General features: G+C 44.8%; 1 protein-coding gene across 1 annotated transcript in view; it reads left to right on the top strand.

Annotated features, from left to right (window-relative positions):
• Positions 1-20,950, top strand: part of LOC147731528 (sodium channel protein type 2 subunit alpha-like) — a 951,803-nt gene that overhangs the window by 556,938 nt on the left and 373,915 nt on the right. Inside the window, exon 15 of the mRNA XM_086956592.1 lies at positions 5,389-5,562. Coding sequence (XP_086812718.1) covers positions 5,389-5,562 — 174 coding nt within the window. The remainder of the gene's footprint in view (positions 1-5,388; positions 5,563-20,950) is intronic.

Below are 20,950 nucleotides of genomic sequence, written 5' to 3'. Positions count from 1 at the left end.
TGTGATCCGGGGTGTTTTGTGTGAATGTGAGAAAGAAGTGGGGTTTGGGATGTTGAAGATCTATGTTTTTAGTAAATTGATGAACTCATGAGATTTACTGTGAAATTTTATATAATCTTTTTTTCCGAATTGTGAAGGACATATAAAGGTAGTAAAGATTATATTTGTAAGAAAATAAAAAATATTTTGATAAATATGAGTGGGTCAGTGTCTATTTAGGATTAATTCTGTGTAATAATTGTACGGGCTGATCAGGAATTTCTATTAGTACTTGGCATAAAGACACTTGAGACATACAGTGTTTCCAATAAAAATCTATTCATGATCAATAAATCAGGATTTATAAAGTGCAGCTAATCATCCAGGCTCTTGCAGGCCCCCAGAGGCTTATTCGAACAGCCAGGTCTTGAGGGCCATTCGGAATTCCGGAAGTGAGGTGATGGACACAAAGGCATGTAGGGAGGCCATTCCAGGTTTCTACTGCAATGTGTGAGAAGGAGCATCCTCCACCACTTCTTCGGTAGAGTATGGGCAAATGAAAGGGAGGCGGACTATAGCCTTCATGATGGCTGGTGGAAGTTCAGGTGGTGGTTAATGTAGGCCGGTCCTTGGTTGTGTAGAGCCTTGTGTGCGTGAAACAGCAGCTTGAATTGCCTTCTCTACTGTACTGGGAGCCAGTGCAGTTTCCTGAGGTGGAGTGGGATGTGGGTTCGGGAAGGCCGAGGATGAGTCTAGCTGCAGCGTTTTGTATGGTCTGAAGTCGCTGTAGAAAGTGTGTGGCATTTCCTGTGTAGAGGGCATTGCCGTAGTCCATTCATCTGGTGATGAGGGCTTGTGTCACTGTGTGTCTCATGTATAGGGATAGCCACTTGAAGATCTTACGTAGAATGTGCAGAGTGAGGAAGCAGGCAGAGGAGATGGCGTTGATCTGTGATTTGTTGTCAATAATGATTTGATGTTTCTGGTGTGGTTGGAGGGAGTGGTTGCGGGTCATTGGTCAATGTTCGCCAGGAGGTGTTTCATGTGTTGCTGCAGTTCCCAAAGATCAGTGCATCCATCTTGTCTGTGTTCAGCTGCAGGCAGTTGTGCTTCATTCAGTTGGTGACATTTTTCATTCATCTGTGGAAGTTGGTTCTGGTGGTGATGGGGCTGTCAGTGAGTGAGAGAATGAGTTGGGTGTCCTCTGTGTATGAAATGACGTTGAGACTGTGGCCAGCGGCGTCATATATGCGTTGAAGAGCGTGGGACTGAGGGAACACCGCAGGTGACCTCCATGGGTTCAATGGTGAAAGGTGAGAGGTGGATTCTTTGGATTCTTCCTGTGAGGAAGGAGGTGATTTGAGTGCGTCCCCTTGGATGCCGATGTGGTGGAGTCTTTCAATCAGTGTGTGTGTCGAAATCTGCCAAGAGGTCGAGGAGAATCAAAGCTGCTGTTTCTCCTCGGACAAGGAGGGTTCCGATGTCATTGGTGGCTGCTATCAGGGCAGTTTCAGTACTGTGATTGCTGAGGAAGCCGGATTGGGAGGCTCAAGTAGCTGGTTCTGCTCCAGGTGTGTCATGAGTTGGATGTTGATGATGTTTTCCAGTACCTTCACTGGGAATGGGAGCATGGAGATTGGTTGGAAGTTTTTTAGTTTTAGTTATTTGACCAGTGGTATGACTTTGGCGTGTTTCCAGGTCTCAGGAAATGTTGCAGTGCTGAAGGAGGTGTTGAGCAGGGTAGTGAGTTCCTGGCCAATCTTTTGGTTTCCGAGGTTGAAGATGTGGTGTGTGCCTGAGTCTGTGGGAGCTCCTGAGTGGATTAATTTCATAGTGAAGATGGTGTCCTGAGTGGAGAGGATGTTCCAGGTAGTCAGTGTTTGGTTTGTGTAGGTTACATATCTGTCAAGGAAGTCCATAGGTGTGGGTTGGGGTTTGAAGTTTCTGCATATGGTTACCGTCTTGTCATGGAAGAAGAGGGTTGGGTCGTTGCACAAATCCTGTTTGAGTGTGATGTTGTTTTGGCTGGCAGCCAAGTTGAAAAGTTCCTTGGTTTCGTTGGCACTTGTTTTGATACTTGCGGCAAGGGCTGTCTTCTTTGTTGCACTCAGCAGGCGGTGGTAGAGCTTGATGGAGGTGTCGAAGGCTGCCTTGTCCTTGCTGGTGTGCTGTATCCTCTCCAACAGTTCACTGTCTTGTTTCCCTGTTCTGAGTTCTTGGGTGTACCAGCTGGCTTTTTAGAGGACTTTCTATGGATGTTGCTCTTGATGGAGACAACGCTGTCTGCACAATTGGTGATCCAGGCATTGAAGTTTTTCACTCCCTGTTAGAGGTTAGTGGCGGTAGCAGGGTTGGAGGTGTTGAGGGCGTTCGGCCAACTGGTCTATGGGATTTTATTCCACCTCCGGTGGGAGGCGTTGGGCATCTTGGGGTGGCAGTGATGATTACTTCTCAATAATGAGTGTGGTTCTATAAAATGGAGGACTGTAATTCTTTCGTCAAAATCTGGTACCTTCTCCCAAGTTTCCAAACATTTAGCCTTCGTGAACACTGAAAACATGCTAAAAGAGGAAACAGTCTCTAAAATAGTGCTTACATTTCACAGTGAGTGAAAAGTGCAACTCACCACATTCATTGTTGAGGTGCCTATTTTGTCAGCCATTCCTCATATTGCACCAATAATGCTGACTAAATATCCTCCATGCACACATTATGTTTTTGATCATTGTTGCAATACATAAGCATGTGTGTCTAAAGTCTGTCAGAATTTTGGTAGCAATGGAGACAAGTCGTGTCCCTGAATAAAGGGTGAACTTGAGTGGGGCAATTGTGTGTTTTTTGTAGACTAGCTAGGATCACATTTCCTCCATTGTGATGTGAGAAAATGGGTGGTTATACTTCTGTTCTGAAATCTGCTCGCGATAGACATTTTGATTTTCCTTAAGAACTGTAACAGATAGAAAGCGGGTTTTCAAGCTATTTGGCAAGTTAGATGAGGTTGATGTTGGTATCAATTGTAAATTCTAGAGATTCTGCAAGTGGCTCCTCTATGGGGATAATGCCCAGCGGAAGAAGGTTGTTGAGTCATTTTTTAACTGGTGGGGTCAGAGGAGCATAAGAGCATAGCAGCTTTAGAGAGAAGGCAGACTTTCAATGTTTTAATTTCTCTTCATGGATGTAATATTCAGAGAGTTCAAAGTCTATGAGATCAAGGCTATTAATTTATGAAGATGTTCCTGTCTTGGTCCATTGTATTCAGGGGTTCTATGTAGAGGTTGAAAAGTTTAGTTGAGAGGACTGAACTTTTAGGACTGCAACATTTTACTGGGTATGTTTAAAAGTTTGGTCTCTAGCCAAATTGTTGATAAGAGGACATTTAGAAAGAAGCTGTTGTTGATAGTGTTCAAGGCGGCCAACAAATACAATTGGACCACCACACACGTTTCCATCATCCAAGATTCTCAGTATGAATTCACGGATTTGAAGGGGTGCTGCCTTTGCACTGCATTTATGTCTGAAACCACACATAAGTTGTTCAAGAGTTTGACATAGCAGTAGCAAATGCATGACACTAGTTGATTGGTGGCAGTTTTTTGAATTATTATTTCCAGGAATGGAAATTTTGTTCTTGGTCTGAGGTTTTGAAGATTATTCGAGCCGTGATTTGATTTTTTGAGTAAAGGCGATACTTTACTGGATTGGAGTGCTGATGAAAAATGCCTGTGAATACTATTTTGAGATTTAGAGGTGCACTGTCCTCAGAGCAGGGTCCTCTAAATAAGTGGTTTGGGTTCTCTAAAGGAGAGGGAATGAGAGAGATCGTTGAGCTTCTTTTCAATTTCTCTAGAGGATGGAGATGAGGAAAAGAAGGGTGTGAGTATCGAGAGTTAATCTTGTCTTGTAGATAAATTAGGTTCAATTTGATGATAATGAGATCAAGAGACTTGCCTTTCTTACAGGCTGTTGCAGTGAGGGTGGGTGAGTATTGGCATGCAACTAACTAACAATTTCAACTTTGGGACTCCTGTTGAATGGCATGAAAAAGGGTGTAGTAAAGGGATAGCTCAATTTCCTCCCTACCTACAAGGAAATGCATCAATAGTTTGCAGTTTGCTCTCATGTCACAAACCACTAAAATATTAGCAAAGGCAAAGGGTAGTTGGTATATATTAATAAGTGGAATCATTGCATGAGGCAGCCATTCACTATGAAAATAGCAGATGGGCCTTTGGGGGAACCACAAGTGGCCTCATCAACTGTTGAATGTTCCCTCAATGCCATTTTAGTTGGCGCCATATATTTTTGTAATTGTTCCCCCTGTCCTTGAAGTGGACAGCATTTGCCATGACAGCACTTTGCAGATGCAAATTAAAGCTAGAGATTCACAATCTCTTTTAAAGCTGCACCTCAGATATTAGCAAGTGAATTCCTTCCTCATGAATAATAATGAGACAGTCTTTCTGTAAATATTTGTGACTGGTCTTCTATGATACATCAAATTTATAATGCAAAAATGGTCAGGTCAGGTTGGAGACAATATGCAAACATTGCACTAAGATACAATATGAATTATACCTGACTCTTACAGTCATGCTGTCTGTTATATCTACTGGCCAACTACTGCAATAGGTGCCACAATAGACACTCTGAGAAAGCGGGCAGCTCTAAGTCAAGTCCCAAAAACTAAAGGGGAAGCAAATGAGATAAATGTTTGCACCCTAGATTTCTGCAAGCTTCTCACACATCTAGCAACTCCTACTATTATAACTGAAAAGGTGATGTGTGACTCTGTAAGTCTCACAGTGAGTTAGTTCACTAAATAGCATGTATATTTTATTTATTCCTATGTATGCATTAACTCTACTATGGTCAACCTTAATAGACCGGTTTTCTTTAATCCTAGATATGCATTAATTCGGCTATCGTCAACCTTGATAGATGTAGCAAAAATATGTGATGAATGAGTCTACCAGTCATCGAAGTTACAAATCTTTAATCTTATTTATAAAAATTCATTTGCTAGCAGGTACTAATCTTACTTCCACATAACCTGCTTTAGAGCGTGAAATTTAGTTTGACCCCTGATACCATCTTCTGGCACTCACAGTCTCATAGTAACGATTTAAACATCTCCTGAAAGTTTAATTTATGAACTCAAAGACTGAACGAAATTCCACAATGAACTATCTTTTAACACCTGTTGTCAAATTTCAGCAAATAGGCAGCGAAACTGTGATGTCACAGTAGCATGAGAAAGATCATATTGCTTGGTGGCTGATCTCTAATCTGGCAATGGGAATATTTCCAGTTGGTAATGCAATCAAAGTAAACGTGGACATAGATAATTTGCGTTCCTAACCAATCAATATATGCTGTAGTGGTGAATTACCAAATTTCATTTTTCTCTAGATTTTCACTGGGATCTTCACTGCAGAAATGGTCTTCAAGATAATTGCACTGGATCCATATTATTATTTTCAAGAAGGCTGGAATATCTTTGATGGAATTATCGTCAGCCTTAGCCTCATGGAGCTGGGACTGGCAAATGTGGAAGGATTATCAGTTCTAAGGTCCTTCAGATTGGTAGGTATTGCACTAAAGAAACTGAAATATTCTAGTAGGGTGCACTGCCTTGATACTGAACTATGATCACAGACCCAATCTGCTTAGACAGAGAATGAATGCATGGAGTTTGCTAGGTTTTGTGTACATATTCATCGCATGCTCATTATGGCCCATTTCAATGAATTAATTGTTTTTATTAGTCTTGGTGTAATAACTCTGCCAAAGTGTTTCATTCAACTGCTTTTCACATATATTTACCAAGCCTGAGCATCATCCCAGTGCTAGAATGACAATAAAAGTACACATTTAAAGTAAAATCATTACATAAGAGGAAAGCAGTTACTGAAGGATTGAAAGTCTGAGATAAAAAGTAAATGGGGTACAACAGACATCAAGCAGTAAAATATATTCTATATAATTGCTGTAATTGTGAATTCTGACTTGTAAAAAAATATTTGTTATAGTTAACCAGACTTATAACACTTTTTGGACCTCATACTGCACACCTCTTTGTCGTTCTGCATTCATCAGCACCCACTTTATTTCAAACTTCCAGCAAACTGTTATGATGCTAAATAGGAAGATGTTGTCTGGTGTACTGACAAGATGGCTGACAGGAAGCAAACATTCTTATTTCCTGAGGACCCCACAATATCCTGCAAGGATTCTGAACCCCACCCACATCACCATCAGTTATTTGTCAGAGACAGATACAACAAGGATTCCTGTTGGTGTGGGATTAGCACCCGCAGAGACTATCATGGCCTGTATGGGAAATTTCATATGGTGGCGCTCCAGAAGGCCAGAGTCATTGTGGAATAAATGACATGTTGCCAGGCCTGAACTGGGTGTTTGCCTTGCCCTGATATGGATCCTATCAATACTAGCCATGGGTTGTTGAAGGGATGCCACAACTGGGGTATAAGGGATGCACTGGCAGTCACTCTGCAATGACGGCTCTAATACTGTTGAATCCGTAGGTGCAGGTTAAAAGGAATATTGCTGAAGCACGGGAGGCATGGCAGGCACTCCTGAGCAGGAGAACCAGTCAGGGTGGATGGACGGGAGCACTAAACCTCCTTAGCTAGGATAAACTAAGAATTGGGGATAAAACTTCTTCTCATGAAACACTGGAAATGAGAGGCTAAATATTTAGTGACAGATATTACAAACTTCACAAGTAATTGCCCTGAACATATAGTTCCTCTGAATAGCTACCATGTGAAGTAGTTGGTTGGGATCTTTGAATCATTACTGGGCTTTTTAGACTATGGGCCTGATTTAGATCTTGGCAGACGGGTTACTCAGTTACAACGGTGACGGCTATCCCGTCCGCTGAAAAAAAAAATCCTATAGGATATAATGGGATTTATATTTCGGCGGACGGAATATTCGTCACCATTGTGATGGAGTAACCCATCCACCAAGATCAGAATTGGGCCCTAATCTGTGATAATAGGTCTAGAGCCTTCTCATTGGGTAACTCATGCATACCCAAAGAGATAAATTAGGAATACACAACATGACGTTTCAATGTTTATTGAACCTTGAATAAAATACTTGCACTGCAATAATCAATAGAAAGAAACAGAATCGTGTGATCAGCATTCCAAGAATGGTGAAGAAAATAATTTAGCCCTTGTGCTGTTACAGAGAATATATATTCTTTCAAATAGGTACTGTTATATTTCGAACTCCTACCTAGCGCTACCTATCCTAGTGTGCCTATGGTGGGTGAATCTGCCATAATCCCTGAGGGTGATCTATCTCCCCCATTACCTGTGGGCAAGTGTCATCAGGGAGCCCGTCTTGGTGGAGAGCTGAGCTTCATCCCTCGCAGGGGCACTGTCAAACCAATTTTTGTGTTTTTGAAATGTTAATAGTATTTCTAGTGCTTCATAGGCTGTGTATTTGTTAGAAGCTGCAGTTAGAGGGTAAGCATGAAAATGTCATGATTGTGCATTAACTGCTGGGAATGTAGCTCATGAATAAAATACCTCTGTCCTGCATGGTTAATGGACCTCAACCACAAAGGTTTTGTCTCCTCTTGCAAGGGGGAGCCCATGTTGTTGTAACATCTGCATGACTATATGTCTGCAGTTTACTGGTATCTTAACTGGTACTGAATTAGCCATTTGAATATATGCAATTCAGAGAGGGTACCTCTATAGGGGGATCCTTTGAAAGGTTCAAGATTGAACATCCTGCAGCCAATACATATGGGTTCCCTACTCAGCTGAGTCTTTTTCCCTAGCACCACAGACGTCTCTAGTTAGTAGGTGGGTAAGGTCTTAGGGTATACAAAAGAAAACTACTCGAGCTATCCATTGAATAAGAACCCAATCTAGAACGTTGGTGACGCTATGCCTTATGTTATATACTTTGTCATTAAAACTGTGCGTTTGTTGGACAACATAAATGTCAAAACTGCAAAGACTGATTCTGCAGACTCCATCAGGATATGTTGGCCCTAGTCCTGCTAGCTCACAGTGCACCAGTTGTACCAGTTTGGTTACAGGTGGTATATGCCACCTCAGAACAAGACAACCCTGACTCCGCAAGGTAATCATGGCAACAGATCTAGCACTATTTGGTTTGGTTACTCATGCATACCCAAATATGTGCACTGCAATAATCAATAGAAGGAAACAGAGTAGTGTGATCAGCATTACTAGAATGTGAAGAAGATAAACAATTCAACCATTGTGCTGGTACATAGAATATATGCTTGCATGTAAGTATAGTATGTACTCCTACCTAGTGCTACCTATCATATTGTGTCTAGGGTGGGTGAATCTGTCAGCATCCCTACTGGTTGATCTAACTCCCTTATCTGTGGGTAAGTGTCATCAGAGAGCCCCTCTTGGTGGACAGCTTAGCTTCATACCTCGCAGGAGGTAAACAGGAATCAGCTGGACTGGAATTCCTCCATGGGGCGACCTCACAGTGCCAGCAAAAGGCTCCTTTAACTTAACAAAAGAGTGATGTTGTTTATATTATAAAAATCACCCATGTTGTCATGCCGAAGTTCCAGTCATGCTGCCATTATTGATTCTACCCTAACAAAGCTGTTGCAGAGTGAACAATAATCAACAACAACATTTTGCACAGTGAACTTTAGCTTTCGTGCAGAATGTTCAAGGCTCTGATAATGTGCCTAAGAAGATGTTCAAATGTAAGCAAAGCTAATTCATAGAACCTTATCCATACAAGCATGCAAGCCAAAGTGTGTCAAGTTTCAATGTTCAAGAAAGGATGTCAAGTTTAAACGGGAGCATGTAAAACGGTAGTGTTCCTGCGTGAGCCTAAATTTGACCACATGACACTGCGTTCCAGAAGTGTGGCCATATGGGTGTAGAGCAGTGTTCCTTATGGGCATCAGCAATGGTGCACAATGTGATGGCCCATTATTTGATGGTGTACGTGAGAGGTTTGATGGAGATATTCTTACTAAATGTGTGTGTGCATAATGGTATAGACTTGACTTTCTCCCAAAGTTGGTAGAGGTGGTTACGCCCTGGCTGAGTACCAAAAAGCTGCGGTGAGGAAACTTCAGTGGTGTAATGTCAGGCATTATGGATAGACACCCTCCAAAGGCAGGCACAACACAATTGGGTCAAATGACCAGCAGATTCAGGGCCTGATCTACAGTTTAGAGGACGGAGTACAGTACTACGATATGTCAAATGTCTTCGCTACTGTCCTAGATATCTTGTGAAAATCACAAAAAAGTGTGTTTTATAATGCTACCTACAGCCAGAAAACATAGATGTACATTTTATTTATAATAATAGTTATTTTTATTATTACTACAACTATGTCTACTACTACTATTATTCCTACTATTAATATTATTGCTATTATTGTGAAGTGATTATTATTTTTTATCAAACTATTCATGAGCAGCACTTGTGAGAGTAAACTGACTTTAAAAAAGGACTTCCTTATAAGTACAAGATTTATGAACATAGAGTCTCCTTTTTTTATTTCCTCTCAATAGACTTAGTAGTACGATGTAACTCAATGGTGACACATTTTCAGAGATAAATGTAACTAAGCTAAACATTTTTTTGCCTTGTCAACTGCATATGGGAATTCAATTCATTATTTTGTTCATAACACAGATGTTGTTTACTATGTGAAAGAATAGTTTTCCTTGAAAGCGACAGAACAAAAAGATCTAAAAATGGCCCTTGGGGAATAATTAATTCTGGAGCAATTCTTTTAAAGATCATGTACATTTTGGAATCTCACAGAAAAAAGTGAAATATATATAGCAAACACCTTGAGCAGTCTTGTCAGAATCATGTTTTTGTGAAATAATAATCAATGTATGTATGTATATATGTATGTATATATATATATATATATATATATGTATATATATATATATATATATATATATATCGTCTGAGATATATATATATCTCAGCGGGATCTCAGCGGGCTCTCGTGCCGCTCTCGGTCTCCTCCGCCTCTCACAGCGAAGGAAATCGTAAACAGTGCCGGGAGAGGATTTGGAGCCGGAAATTCAGAAACAGGAAGGGACGTCTGAAATGTGCTCCGGGCAGAAAGAACACAGCCGAAGACACTGAGTGAAGACAGGGAAGGAAGCAGGGTGGAGCGCTGAAGAGCTTCAGATGATCTGCCACCCAGGTCCGGAGTCAGGGTCAATTAAGTAATGGTCACCAGCTTGGAAGCTCTGTTAATTCTTCAGTATTTGTCATTGATCTCCATGTGTGGCTGGTTTGGGTCTGCCCCCTGCATCGTTCCCGATAACTCGCACAGGTGATTGAAATTACAGACGAAGAAAGCAAGATTTAGCACTAGGCAACTGAATGTCGGTGCCATAAGAAGGATTACTTTGAAAAACTGAAGGACATCCAGCAAACTAAATCCAAACCCCCCAAAGCCCACACCTTTTGGCTAGGTCACCTAAACGTCAGATCAATGCACAAACATCACTCTGAAATCTACGACCTTTTAACTGACCACTCTCTTGATGCCCTGTTCATGACTGAGACGTGGCTCCTTGATGATATGGACTCGGTCTGCAACCTGGCGACTCCCACAGGGTATACTATACACACGATGAACAGGAGCACAAGAGGGGGGGGGTTAGCGCTCATAATTAAATCTCATCTTGACTGCCAATTAATCAAAGTGATTTAGAAAAGGGGGTGGTGATGAACAGAGTGTCTGAGTTAAACAGACCACTCTTACCCAGTCCAAAGATCAGGGCTTGATCCATCACCGTTATTTATCTCACTGCCCCATCCCAGCTCAGAACCTGGCTATATGCAAATCAGTCTGTCCCTGGCCCAGTGCATCATGGGAACAGGGCAGACTAAACTACCAAGCCAATTCTTCACCAGAAAGGAGACAAGCTACCGGGGACCGGTTTCTGGCATTTCAGCCTTCTTCGGCCCGGCTTGCTTGAATCCTGATGGAGCAGTGAGAAAGGGACTCATGTCTGAGTATACCCTGCCACACCTATAGTGGCCAAAAATGATTTAGAAAAGGGGGTGGTGATGAACAGAGTGTCTGAGTTAAACAGACCACTCTTACCCAGTCCAAAGATCAGGGCTTGATCCATCACCGTTATTTATCTCACTGCCCCATCCCAGCTCAGAACCTGGCTATATGCAAATCAGTCTGTCCCTGGCCCAGTGCATCATGGGAACAGGGCAGACTAAACTACCAAGCCAATTCTTCACCAGAAAGGAGACAAGCTACCGGGGACCGGTTTCTGGCATTTCAGCCTTCTTCGGCCCGGCTTGCTTGAATCCTGATGGAGCAGTGAGAAAGGGACTCATGTCTGAGTATACCCTGCCACACCTATAGTGGCCAAAAACGATTTAGAAAAGGGGGTGGTGATGAACAGAGTGTCTGAGTTAAACAGACCACTCTTACCCAGTCCAAAGATCAGGGCTTGATCCATCACCGTTATTTATCTCACTGCCCCATCCCAGCTCAGAACCTGGCTATATGCAAATCAGTCTGTCCCTGGCCCAGTGCATCATGGGAACAGGGCAGACTAAACTACCAAGCCAATTCTTCACCAGAAAGGAGACAAGCTACCGGGGACCGGTTTCTGGCATTTCAGCCTTCTTCGGCCCGGCTTGCTTGAATCCTGATGGAGCAGTGAGAAAGGGACTCATGTCTGAGTATACCCTGCCACACCTATAGTGGCCAAAAACGATTTAGAAAAGGGGGTGGTGATGAACAGAGTGTCTGAGTTAAACAGACCACTCTTACCCAGTCCAAAGATCAGGGCTTGATCCATCACCGTTATTTATCTCACTGCCCCATCCCAGCTCAGAACCTGGCTATATGCAAATCAGTCTGTCCCTGGCCCAGTGCATCATGGGAACAGGGCAGACTAAACTACCAAGCCAATTCTTCACCAGAAAGGAGACAAGCTACCGGGGACCGGTTTCTGGCATTTCAGCCTTCTTCGGCCCGGCTTGCTTGAATCCTGATGGAGCAGTGAGAAAGGGACTCATGTCTGAGTATACCCTGCCACACCTATAGTGGCCAAAAACGATTTAGAAAAGGGGGTGGTGATGAACAGAGTGTCTGAGTTAAACAGACCACCCTAAGCGTGGAAGGGTATACTCAGATGTGAGTCCCTTGCTCATTGCACCATCAGGATTCAAGCAAGCCGGGCCGAAGACGGCTGAAATGCCAGAAACCGGTCCCCGGTAGCTTGTTTCCTTCCCAGTGTAAGAATTGGCTTTTGTAGTTTGGTTTGCCCTGTTCCCATCATGCACTGGGACAGGAACAGACTAATTTGCATACAGCCAGGTTCTGAAACTGGGATGGTGCAGTGAGCTAAAAAACGGTGTTGGATCTAGCCCTGATCTCTTGACTGGGTGAGAGTATTCTGTTTAATTCAGAGACTCTGTCCCTCACCACCCCTTGTTGTAAATATTTTTGTCCACCCTAAGCGTGGAAGGGTATACTCAGATGTGAGTCCCTTGCTCATTGCACCATCAGGATTCAAGCAAGCCGGGCCGAAGACGGCTGAAATGCCAGAAACCGGTCCCCGGTAGCTTGTTTCCTTCCCAGTGTAAGAATTGGCTTTTGTAGTTTGGTTTGCCCTGTTCCCATCATGCACTGGGACAGGAACAGACTAATTTGCATACAGCCAGGTTCTGAAACTGGGATGGTGCAGTGAGCTAAAAAACGGTGTTGGATCTAGCCCTGATCTCTTGACTGGGTGAGAGTATTCTGTTTAATTCAGAGACTCTGTCCCTCACCACCCCTTGTTGTAAATATTTTTGTCCACCCTAAGCGTGGAAGGGTATACTCAGATGTGAGTCCCTTGCTCATTGCACCATCAGGATTCAAGCAAGCCGGGCCGAAGACGGCTGAAATGCCAGAAACCGGTCCCCGGTAGCTTGTTTCCTACCCAGTGTAAGAATTGGCTTTTGTAGTTTGGTTTGCCCTGTTCCCATCATGCACTGGGACAGGAACAGACTAATTTGCATACAGCCAGGTTCTGAAACTGGGATGGTGCAGTGAGCTAAAAAACGGTGTTGGATCTAGCCCTGATCTCTTGACTGGGTGAGAGTATTCTGTTTAATTCAGAGACTCTGTCCCTCACCACCCCTTGTTGTAAATATTTTTGTCCACCCTAAGCGTGGAAGGGTATACTCAGATGTGAGTCCCTTGCTCATTGCACCATCAGGATTCAAGCAAGCCGGGCCGAAGACGGCTGAAATGCCAGAAACCGGTCCCCGGTAGCTTGTTTCCTTCCCAGTGTAAGAATTGGCTTTTGTAGTTTGGTTTGCCCTGTTCCCATCATGCACTGGGACAGGAACAGACTAATTTGCATACAGCCAGGTTCTGAAACTGGGATGGTGCAGTGAGCTAAAAAACGGTGTTGGATCTAGCCCTGATCTCTTGACTGGGTGAGAGTATTCTGTTTAATTCAGAGACTCTGTCCCTCACCACCCCTTGTTGTAAATATTTTTGTCCACCCTAAGCGTGGAAGGGTATACTCAGATGTGAGTCCCTTGCTCATTGCACCATCAGGATTCAAGCAAGCCGGGCCGAAGACGGCTGAAATGCCAGAAACCGGTCCCCGGTAGCTTGTTTCCTTCCCAGTGTAAGAATTGGCTTTTGTAGTTTGGTTTGCCCTGTTCCCATCATGCACTGGGACAGGAACAGACTAATTTGCATACAGCCAGGTTCTGAAACTGGGATGGTGCAGTGAGCTAAAAAACGGTGTTGGATCTAGCCCTGATCTCTTGACTGGGTGAGAGTATTCTGTTTAATTCAGAGACTCTGTCCCTCACCACCCCTTGTTGTAAATATTTTTGTCCACCCTAAGCGTGGAAGGGTATACTCAGATGTGAGTCCCTTGCTCATTGCACCATCAGGATTCAAGCAAGCCGGGCCGAAGACGGCTGAAATGCCAGAAACCGGTCCCCGGTAGCTTGTTTCCTTCCCAGTGTAAGAATTGGCTTTTGTAGTTTGGTTTGCCCTGTTCCCATCATGCACTGGGACAGGAACAGACTAATTTGCATACAGCCAGGTTCTGAAACTGGGATGGTGCAGTGAGCTAAAAAACGGTGTTGGATCTAGCCCTGATCTCTTGACTGGGTGAGAGTATTCTGTTTAATTCAGAGACTCTGTCCCTCACCACCCCTTGTTGTAAATATTTTTGTCCACCCTAAGCGTGGAAGGGTATACTCAGATGTGAGTCCCTTGCTCATTGCACCATCAGGATTCAAGCAAGCCGGGCCGAAGACGGCTGAAATGCCAGAAACCGGTCCCCGGTAGCTTGTTTCCTTCCCAGTGTAAGAATTGGCTTTTGTAGTTTGGTTTGCCCTGTTCCCATCATGCACTGGGACAGGAACAGACTAATTTGCATACAGCCAGGTTCTGAAACTGGGATGGTGCAGTGAGCTAAAAAACGGTGTTGGATCTAGCCCTGATCTCTTGACTGGGTGAGAGTATTCTGTTTAATTCAGAGACTCTGTCCCTCACCACCCCTTGTTGTAAATATTTTTGTCCACCCTAAGCGTGGAAGGGTATACTCAGATGTGAGTCCCTTGCTCATTGCACCATCAGATTCAAGCAAGCCGGGCCGAAGACGGCTGAAATGCCAGAAACCGGTCCCCGGTAGCTCGTTTCCTTCCCAGTGTAAGAATTGGCTTTTGTAGTTTGGTTTGCCCTGTTCCCATCATGCACTGGGACAGGAACAGACTAATTTGCATACAGCCAGGTTCTGAAACTGGGATGGTGCAGTGAGCTAAAAAACGGTGTTGGATCTAGCCCTGATCTCTTGACTGGGTGAGAGTATTCTGTTTAATTCAGAGACTCTGTCCCTCACCACCCCTTGTTGTAAATTAATCAAAGTGGACATTAAGGACTGCGAAAGCGCTCGTTTCTCGATCAAAGTTAACTCTCAGTTCTGCGCTACTGGCCTTTTGATCTATAGACCCCCTGGCGCAGACGCCCCCTTCACTAACTCACTCCTCCAGTATCTGGACACTAACATTATCAAAACGGCTAACTTTACGATCATAGGTGATCTTAACTTACATCTCGATAGGGACACCGAGCCTAAAGTGGCCACTTTTCTAGCGGATCTTGCGGCCTTCCAACTTAATCAACTTGTAAATGGCCCCACCCACACAGCGGGACACCTTCTTGATCCCATCTTCTCTAACATCACAAGTGGTTCCGCAGGCCTGCCCATCCCCATGACCTGGACAGACCACCACCTAGTAACTCTGTCTATCCCCTGCAACCCGAGCCCTGCAGCGGTGCCTACTCCTTCAGTCCAGAAACGTCCATGGAGAAAACTTCACCTTGAAGATTTGCATAATCTTTTCGTTTTGAATCCCCTACTCCCTAGTGAAGACCTGGATGTAGGCTATGACCAGTTCTGCCTCTGGATCACCCAGGCACTTGACACCTTGATCCCTGCCAGATGGACTAAAGCCCGCACCCACAAAGCTAGTCCTTGGTACAACTCAGAATTAGCAACTCTGAAAAAGGAATGCAAAAAGGCGGAGAGGTGCTGGAGGAAAAACTACGATGCCAACCTTAAACAGGACTATATCCTGCTCCAAAAAACTTATCATCGTAAGGTTTGCAGAACTAGAGCGGCATATTATGCCAATGAAATCAGCAACAGCTCCAATACTTCGAAAGCTGTATTTAAAATTCTCACTGCAAAAAAAATCGTCAATACTATTACCACTTCTCCCGACCTCTGCAATAACATGGCTACTTTTTTTACTAATAAGATCAAGAAAATATATGACACCTTCCCAAAATGTCCTCAGTCATTGGCCATTTTTGATCCTACCAGGCCCTCTGTCTCCTCCCTTCCTACACTTGAGCGAGAGAGTTTTCTAAAAATCTGCAGAAAGATCAAATCTGGCTCCCCGGCAGATCCCCTAAAACCGGACACTTTCTGTGAAGCTCACGAATTTATATGTGGAGAAGTGTGGCTCAGCGGTTAGAGGCGGCAGACCCGGAAGCTGAGATCGGCCCCTGGACCAGGGTTCAATTCCCCGCCCCGACGGGGGTTGGGCTCAATAATTCCACGGACTCGATAATTCTCGCTCCGGTGCCTACTCGACTCATGGGTTCACACTCTGCGACTCTGGGCAATAGCTTGCTTAATCTCCACAACGGCCCCTCGCGGCGGGATGCCTGGCTTTCACCTTGTGGATACCCTGCCGGGGTATCTCACAGGGGAATACCAGGACGGGTTCCCTAAGCAAGCGCATAGATGCCTGCGATGTGGGCGATTTGCGCTATATAAATACATGTACATTTACATTTACATTACAGAACACATCCGAGACATCATCAATCTGTCTCTTTCCACCGCCAGAGTTCCTTCTAAGTGGAAGCATGCTTGGGTTTCCCCCATCCTAAAAAAACCCACTTTGGACCCTTCGCTTCCGGAGAACTTCAGGCCCATCTCCTTGCTTCCCTGGCCTGCCAAAATCATCGAGGCACATGTTAACAACATTCTCTCCGATTTCCTCCTTACCAATAACATTCTGGATGACTCCCAACACGGGTTTAGAGCTGGTCACAGCACCGAGACAGCCTTGCTCAGTGTTTCAGAGGACCTCCGTACCATTCTCGACACCGGCGGAATGGCAGCACTGGTCCTGTTGGACCTTAGTGCTGCCTTCGATACAATGTCACACGAGGTCCTCTTGATGAGATTGGAGGAAATTGGAGTCACAGGGATAGCCTTGGGCTGGTTTAGAGACTTCCTTTCTAACAGGTCTTTTAGAGTCTCTACCCCCCCCTTACATCTCTAAGGAGCATAGCATTGGACAGGGAGTGCCGCAAGGCTCTTCCCTTAGCCCCACCCTGTTCAATGTCTATGTCCGCCCTTTGGAGGAGGTGGCTAGAAGGAACGGACTTGCACTGGTATCCTATGCAGATGATACCCAGTTGGTGGTGGCTCTGAATGACAACAGTGGTCTGGAGGCCCTTCATTTCAAACAGACACTCACTGACATCACCAACTGGATGACGGCGAATTTCCTCCAATTAAACGCCGGGAAAACTGAAATACTGCTCCTGGGGAAAAACACCTCGTCCTGGGGAGACAATTGGTGGCCTGATGTCTTAGGCCCACCTCCCAAGCCAAAGGAATGTGTCAAAAATCTGGGTGTCTGGGTGGACTCTGCTCTTAAGTTCACTCACCACACTAAAAAAGTGGCTGCCACATGCTTTGGTATTTTGCGCAACATCAGGCCCATTTTGAAGTTCTTCGACTGCCGCACACGCCAGCTAATTGTCCAGGCGACCATCCTTTCTAGACTGGACTATGCCAGCTCTCTTCTATTGGGAGCTAATCTGGCTGACACCATCAGACTGCTGAGAGTCTAGAATGCGGCAGCCAGGGCTCTGGTTGGTCTCCCGCGCCATTCCTCGGTATCCGGAGCCTTGAAAAAACTGCACTGGCTCCCGGTGGGTAAAAGGATCCAGTTTAAGGCTCTGTGTTTAGCCTTTAAAATCCTTAAAACCGCCTCTCCCCCAATGCTGCGCCCCCTGCTGTCAGAGTACATTCCTAGGAGATCGCTCCGTTCAGAGGGGAAACATCTTGCGATCATCCCTCGCACTAGACTGGCCAGAGTAGGCGGCAGATCCTTTAGCTTCCTGGCTGCCAAGTTATGGAATAGTCTGCCCAAAGCCATCCGTGGTATACAAGACCTTCTAGCCTTCAGAAAGGCCGTCAAAACTCATCTCTTTCAATAACCTTTTCACTTCTTTGCGCCTTCATCTTTCTGCACTCTGTCTGATCGCAGCGCCGGGACGCCCCTTTGCTGGGGCAGCCGTGCGCTATACAAATTTCCATAACATTAACATTAACATTAACATTAACATTAACATTAACATATATATTAATATATATATATATTTATATACATAAATACATACATACATTGATTATATATATAGTCACTAAAAACAAAGGTTACAGGGACATTATTGTTAGGTTCAGGTTTTACACGCACCAAACCATATTAATTCAGCTGTTATAGTTTGAGTTATTTCAAGTAACTGTTGCTCATGCCCTAAGGTAACTATAACTTGCGCCCTCGCCATGCACAGTTTTCTCATGAATAATTTTCCTGCATTGTTACAGTGTTATTATCAATGATGTCATAGAGGATGTCATGAGTGAAGTAATATCTGGGGCAATCAGCACAGCATGGCAAGGGCGCCAGTTATAGTTACCTTATGACACTAGTTATAGTTACTTGAAGTAACTCTATAACAGCTGAATTTCGATGGTTTTATGTGTGTAGAATCTAAACCTAACTATAGCGTCCCTGAGACCTTTGTTCTTTTCAGCCTATATCTAGGTTTTTTCAAATATTAAGTCAAGTGCACGGTGGCGGGGGGAGTTGGACGTAGAGCTTGGCATTGTGCCACCTCCACCCAAGCTTGCTGCTCCTCCTCCTTTTGACATCCATTGTCCAAGTCCATGCCCCTGCTCCCTCATTACAGACCTATGTGGCCATTGATCTGCCACTGCATTTCCTGTCTGCCATGAACAGTTAGCTTCCAGACCCATTCACCTCCTCCCTACCCTCTGTTTTCCGAGTTCATACACCAGCCCCTTCCCTCCTGCTCTGCATGGTCCGATCTGCTGGCCCTGCCCTCCATTAAACTTGATGTCCCTGCTGTCTTCTTCTGTTCACCTTTGTCCAATTCTATTCCCCTGCTTAGCCTATGTGCTTAACTTGTTGTCCCTACTCTCCTTCTCCCACCCTCCGATTTCTGTATGTTTGTCCCTGCTCCCTAGTTTTTACTCACCATGTTCCATGGCCTGCCACTGCCCCTCCTATCTACTCTGATTTTTCTGTTGAGCTGCCCCTTCCGCCTGCCTAGTATGGTCAGATGACTGCTGCCAGTCCCTGTCACCTCTACACTGCCTGTCAGAGTTTCATGCCCTTATCCCCTCCCGTCCATGGTTCATTTTGCTGCCACTCCATTCTGACCTCCATGCCCTGTTGTGCTGTAACTGCTCCTCCTGCCTACCCCATATGGTCTGTTGTGAAGTCCTTTCCCTTGCCCTCTTTTGCCTGTGCCCAACCCCAATCCAACCCTTCTGTCCTCCATGGTCTTTTTTGCATAGTCCCTGCCCCCTCCCTTTTGCCCGCCATGAGAGTTGTGCTGCCACTAACCCTCCTGCTTGCCATGTAAGCCCTTCTGTGCTGCCACAGCCCCTTCAACCAGCCCTGTATTGTCAGCTTGCTGCCCAAGATCCCCTCCCACCCACCAACCTTCTCTCTGTTTAATGTGTGTATGACATTATAGTCTCACTGTTGCCCTTCGTGATGTGTTGTGCTTCCAGTGCCCCTATCACCTGCCCTCCAAGGTCAGCTTGCTGCTCCATCCAAGCCCCCTTTTCCCCTGCCCTCTGTTTTCCATGTACAGGCTCCTAGTCCCTCATTCCTGCCCTTCATGGTCCGTTATGCTGCAGATGTCCCTCTTGTCTGTCCGGTATGGTCATCTTGCTGCCCTTGTCTCTTTTACCTCTGCACTCTGTTGTCCATGTGCATGGCCTTTTCTCCTCCCTATTGCATTCCATGGTCTGTTGTGCTGCACGGCCGTCCCTCTAGCCCTGTGTGGTGTATTGTGCTGCTGCAACCCCTGATGCCTGCCCTGTATGGTCAGTTTGTTGCCCCTGCCTATCTCCCTCCAGCCCTCTGTTATCCAAGTCCATGTCCCTACCGCATTCCTCCTGACCTCAGCGATGCAATGTACCATACTTGCCAACATTTTAAACTTGGTAAGAGGGAGATTTGGGGAAAAAAAACCTGGGGAATTGTTTTTCCCCATTGACTTACATTAAAGAAAAGTCCATTTTAGGCAACAAACACATAAAATAAATCCCTTTTTTGCTTAAAAAAATTGGGAGACTCCTGCCTGAATTGGATATGTTGCAAAAAAGTACAAACGATGTATAGATTGCTTAACAAATCAAACATTCACCCACAGTCACAGATTTGCTCACCACTCCACCCCAGTTTGGACCCAGTGATATGCAAACCTGTTTTGCCCCTGCTCCCCATGGGAATAGTCCAGATCAGTATCTTCCTGGACCAGAAAAAACATCATGGGACTGGTTTCGGGGTATCACCCCTCATCAGCCAGGCTTGCTTGAATCCAGTGGCACAGTGTGCACAAACCCAATTCTGGCAATTCCCTTCCCACTTAGGGCGACAAAAGAAAAGAGAACAAAGGATCGTCAGAATGCTGAACTAATCAAACATTATCCCCAGCTACAGATCTGGGTTTAATCCATCGTTTGTTGCTCTCCATGCCACCACAGTTTGGAACCAGCCATATGCAAATAAGTCTTTTTTTTAAACTGTTTTCTATTTATCATTGCTCAATCAACAGTACTTTGAAATTATGTTGTGCAGTACATAATCGCTCCATAAGTCAGTGTACAATGGTCACATCAACGATCGCCTATCAAAATCTAACCTAGCACAGTTGTTATCTATTCTCCTTCCTATACCTAGGTGTCCCTATCTACAGAACTCAGTGATCATGCCAATTCCCCCATTTATTTGGGCATCCTCTACTCATATAAACTGATGAGTTTATTTGAGTATAATGACTCATATTCGGCTCGCCAGCACCTTTCCAGATCTACTTCCCAATCAGTCACCCTCATGAGAGAAGCCATCCCCAACCCTATATTGTGCTTGGCCACTACTGCAACAAGGGCCAACCATATTTCTGTATATCTCTGCCAGGTTTCAACCCCAGGGATAAGCAGCAGATACCATTTAGTTTCTAAGGGAAACTCCAGCCCGGCCACCTCAGCCATGATCCTCCCTATTTCTGACCAATATCATTGAATCAACGGACAGTCCCACAACAGGTGGCCAAA

Source organism: Lissotriton vulgaris, chromosome 2_1, assembly GCF_964263255.1.
Source record: "Lissotriton vulgaris chromosome 2_1, aLisVul1.2, whole genome shotgun sequence".
Classification (NCBI taxonomy): domain Eukaryota; kingdom Metazoa; phylum Chordata; class Amphibia; order Caudata; family Salamandridae; genus Lissotriton; species Lissotriton vulgaris.
The sequence above is the reverse complement of the archived record's forward strand: the minus strand, read 5'-3'. Positions and strand labels throughout refer to the sequence as shown.